Here is a 3,078-nt window from a genome sequence, read left to right on the forward strand (position 1 = left end):
AATTTCTTAATTATTTTTTATTCCTTTTATATAAGTTTTATTTTTTTTTTAATTTAGTCTTTCAATTATAATTTCTCATATGTTTTGTTTTTCATCTCGGTTAACATTCTTTTGATTTTTAAATTTTTTTTCTTGGACCTTTTGTTAAAGATTTTTTTGCTTTCAATTTCATTATTCGATTAAATTTTTTGTTGTTTTATTTTTTCTAATTCGATCCTTATTTTTTTTCCTTTTGTTAAGACTATTTTTTCAATTCAATTTAACCTTCTAATTGAAGATTTTTGTTTGCCCTTAAATTATTATTTTTTTTATTTTCACCCTCATTTTTTAGATCCATTTTTATTATTAGTTTTTTTCTTTTATTTCATCTTTCGACATTTGATTTTTTAAGTATTCAACTCTGTGCAATTTTACCATTCTGTATTAGTTTTTTTAAAATATTATTTTTATGATTTTCTTCAATTTCTTTTCAATGAGTTTATCTTTGTCTCATAACCTAAGTCATGAATTTTGCATGTTTTTTTTTAAATATAAGTTTTTATTAAAATTATTTTGTTTGTGTTCAATTTTTCAAGTTATTATTTTAATTCATCTATATATTTTTTTGTTTTATATAAATAAACTTTATTTTTGAAAAAAAATATTCTTTTTTAAATAATATATTTTAAGATTTCGGCCTTGAGTAATTTTTTTTAGGATGTGTGTTTATTTAATCAATTTTATTTGTGTTCATCTTTCAGGTCACGAGTTTTTACGCCGTAAATTTATTTTTTATTGATTTAAATAAATAATTTCAATGAATATATTGTGGTGAATGTTTTATTTTGTGAGATTGAATATCCTTATCTATATTTATCTCTAATTGCTTTTTATATTTATCTTTTGATTATTATTAATAATTTTTTTATCATTTATCTCTAATTTTTTTTTTTTATCTTTTGATTATTATTAATAAGTTTTTTATTTATTTACATATAAAATTATCGATTTATTTAATTAATACATATAAGATTATCAATTTATTTAATTAGATATTTGCATAGGTTTTTCAATTTAAATTTTAAATTTTTTATGTTAAAAAACACATTGAATTAGTTATATACTCAACAATTTTTAAAAAAAAAAAAACAGAACTATACTCGCAGTATTTTTAAAAAAAAAAACAGAACTATACTCGCAGTAGATCATGGGTTAAATAGCCAATTCTTACATAAATATTGGTGATTCCCATGTCCATGTTCTTTGACATTAACATTGTTCCATTACAACTACTTGCTCATTAAACAAAAAATTCCAATTGATCTCTTCCTTATTATAAGTCATTCGTACATCATCATATTTACCTACTACAATTCCACTACTTCGCCACTTTAGCGTCAGATCATCATTAAACCAGAGAGAGAGAGAGAGAGAGAGAGAGAGATGATGGTTGGTTCCGTTGTCTTCATCATCTTCTTCACCATATGTGGCACTGCAGTCTTTGTAAACTCTCAAGTAGATTCCTGCAACTCCAATCTAAACATCAATAGCCTCCCTTTTGACTCAGCATCTCTCCACTGTGTCAGTGCTTGGAGTTCTCAGGATTTCATCCTTCGAGTAAGTTTACTTTATTTTCTTTACCATATATAATTGATTTCTTGATAACACTACTTGCTCTTGTTATGTGCAGTACGCGCAGACTTCATCAAATTTATGGAGCTTTGTTCTGTCAGCACCAGATGCAAATAGTTACATAGCTATAGGGTTTTCAAGCGATGGTTTGATGATACGATCCAGTGCTGTTGTGGGGTGGATATCGGCAACTGATGGTTCTCCGGCAGTAAAAAAGTACTTTTTGGGAGGGCAAACTTCAAAGGAAGTGGTACTTGACGGAGGAAACCTGGTAATTAACACTTCCATGATCGTAAGTCAGTCTTCACGTCTGTATTTAGCCTTCCAGTTGAACACCGACCAGCCGACGCCTCGGATTATTTATGCTCTCGGACCAACCGGCGTGATGCCTTCTTCTCCAAGCTTCTCCTTGACCCGGCACGCTGACATGGTCTCCACAACCTTGAATTATGTTACAGGTAAGAACAGGCAGGCTACATGATTAATTTTGTTTTTTTTTTATTGTATTATATGTGGAAAATATTTATTAATTAACATGGTCCAATGTGCACTAGTTCATGAATGATCATGTGTCAATACAATATGATTGGTGTTGCTGTCCATATGCTAGGAGCATGCTATATTTTTAACCTAAACTTTATTTGATCAGGTCAGAATGCTGATCATATGATAAGGCGACTTTTTTCTTTTTCACAATATATGAGGTGATTTTGAAGTCACCATAATTAAGCTGACTTGTTAAGTAACTGATCTCAAAAAGAAAAGAAAAAAACGCTTTATAACATTTTAAGGGGAAAAAATAATGATTAAAGGCTATGAGTAAAATGTAAAATTACAGGTTTTTAAATGAATTTTTGGAAATTATAAGAAGAATAATTACTATAAATTAATTGTCTTATTTTCCAGTGCCACACATCCATCGCAAACATGATGTGTTCAGTAACATGCTAATCAATGATTCATAAAAAAACAATTCGGTGTTCTTCGGCAAGTAATTAAGATTTATTTATTTATTTATTTTTGATGATTAACTGTTAATGTTAGGAGTCGGTAAATATACATTAATTATCATTATTAAATGCAACTGACAGGTCAAACAAGCAATATCAATGTAAGGCCACAGTCAAGATTAAGGAAGAGCCATGGAGCATTGAACATGGTTGGCTGGAGCATTTTGATGATAATCGGAGCAATAGTTGCTCGTTATTTCAGGCAATGGGATCCCACGTGGTTCTACGTCCATATTTGTATTCAATCATTGGGATTTTTGCTAGGCATAGCTGGTGTCATCTGCGGAATTATCCTCCAAAATCGTCTGGGTGCTGATGTATCCACCCACAAGGGTCTTGGGGTCTTCCTTCTTGTTCTAGGATGCCTTCAGGTCTCTCTCTCTCCCCCTCCCTCCTTTTCCCCCCTCCCTCTCTCTCTCTCTCTCTCTCCCCCCCCCTCCCCTCTCTCTCTCTCCCT

The 3,078-nt window shown here is 30.4% G+C and overlaps 1 protein-coding gene across 1 annotated transcript in view; it reads left to right on the forward strand.

Moving 5' to 3' along the window:
• Positions 1 to 1,310: 1,310 nt before the first annotated feature.
• LOC105112654 (cytochrome b561 and DOMON domain-containing protein At3g07570-like) overlaps positions 1,311 to 3,078 on the forward strand; it is a 2,195-nt gene continuing 427 nt past the window's right edge. Inside the window, exons 1-3 of the mRNA XM_011008429.1 lie at positions 1,311 to 1,596; positions 1,670 to 2,069; positions 2,703 to 2,992. Coding sequence (XP_011006731.1) covers positions 1,423 to 1,596; positions 1,670 to 2,069; positions 2,703 to 2,992 — 864 coding nt within the window. The 5' untranslated portion in view covers positions 1,311 to 1,422. The remainder of the gene's footprint in view (positions 1,597 to 1,669; positions 2,070 to 2,702; positions 2,993 to 3,078) is intronic.

The sequence above is a fragment of the Populus euphratica genome, unplaced genomic scaffold (genome assembly GCF_000495115.2).
Source record: "Populus euphratica unplaced genomic scaffold, PopEup_1.0 scaffold350.1, whole genome shotgun sequence".
Taxonomy (NCBI): Eukaryota; Viridiplantae; Streptophyta; class Magnoliopsida; order Malpighiales; family Salicaceae; genus Populus; species Populus euphratica.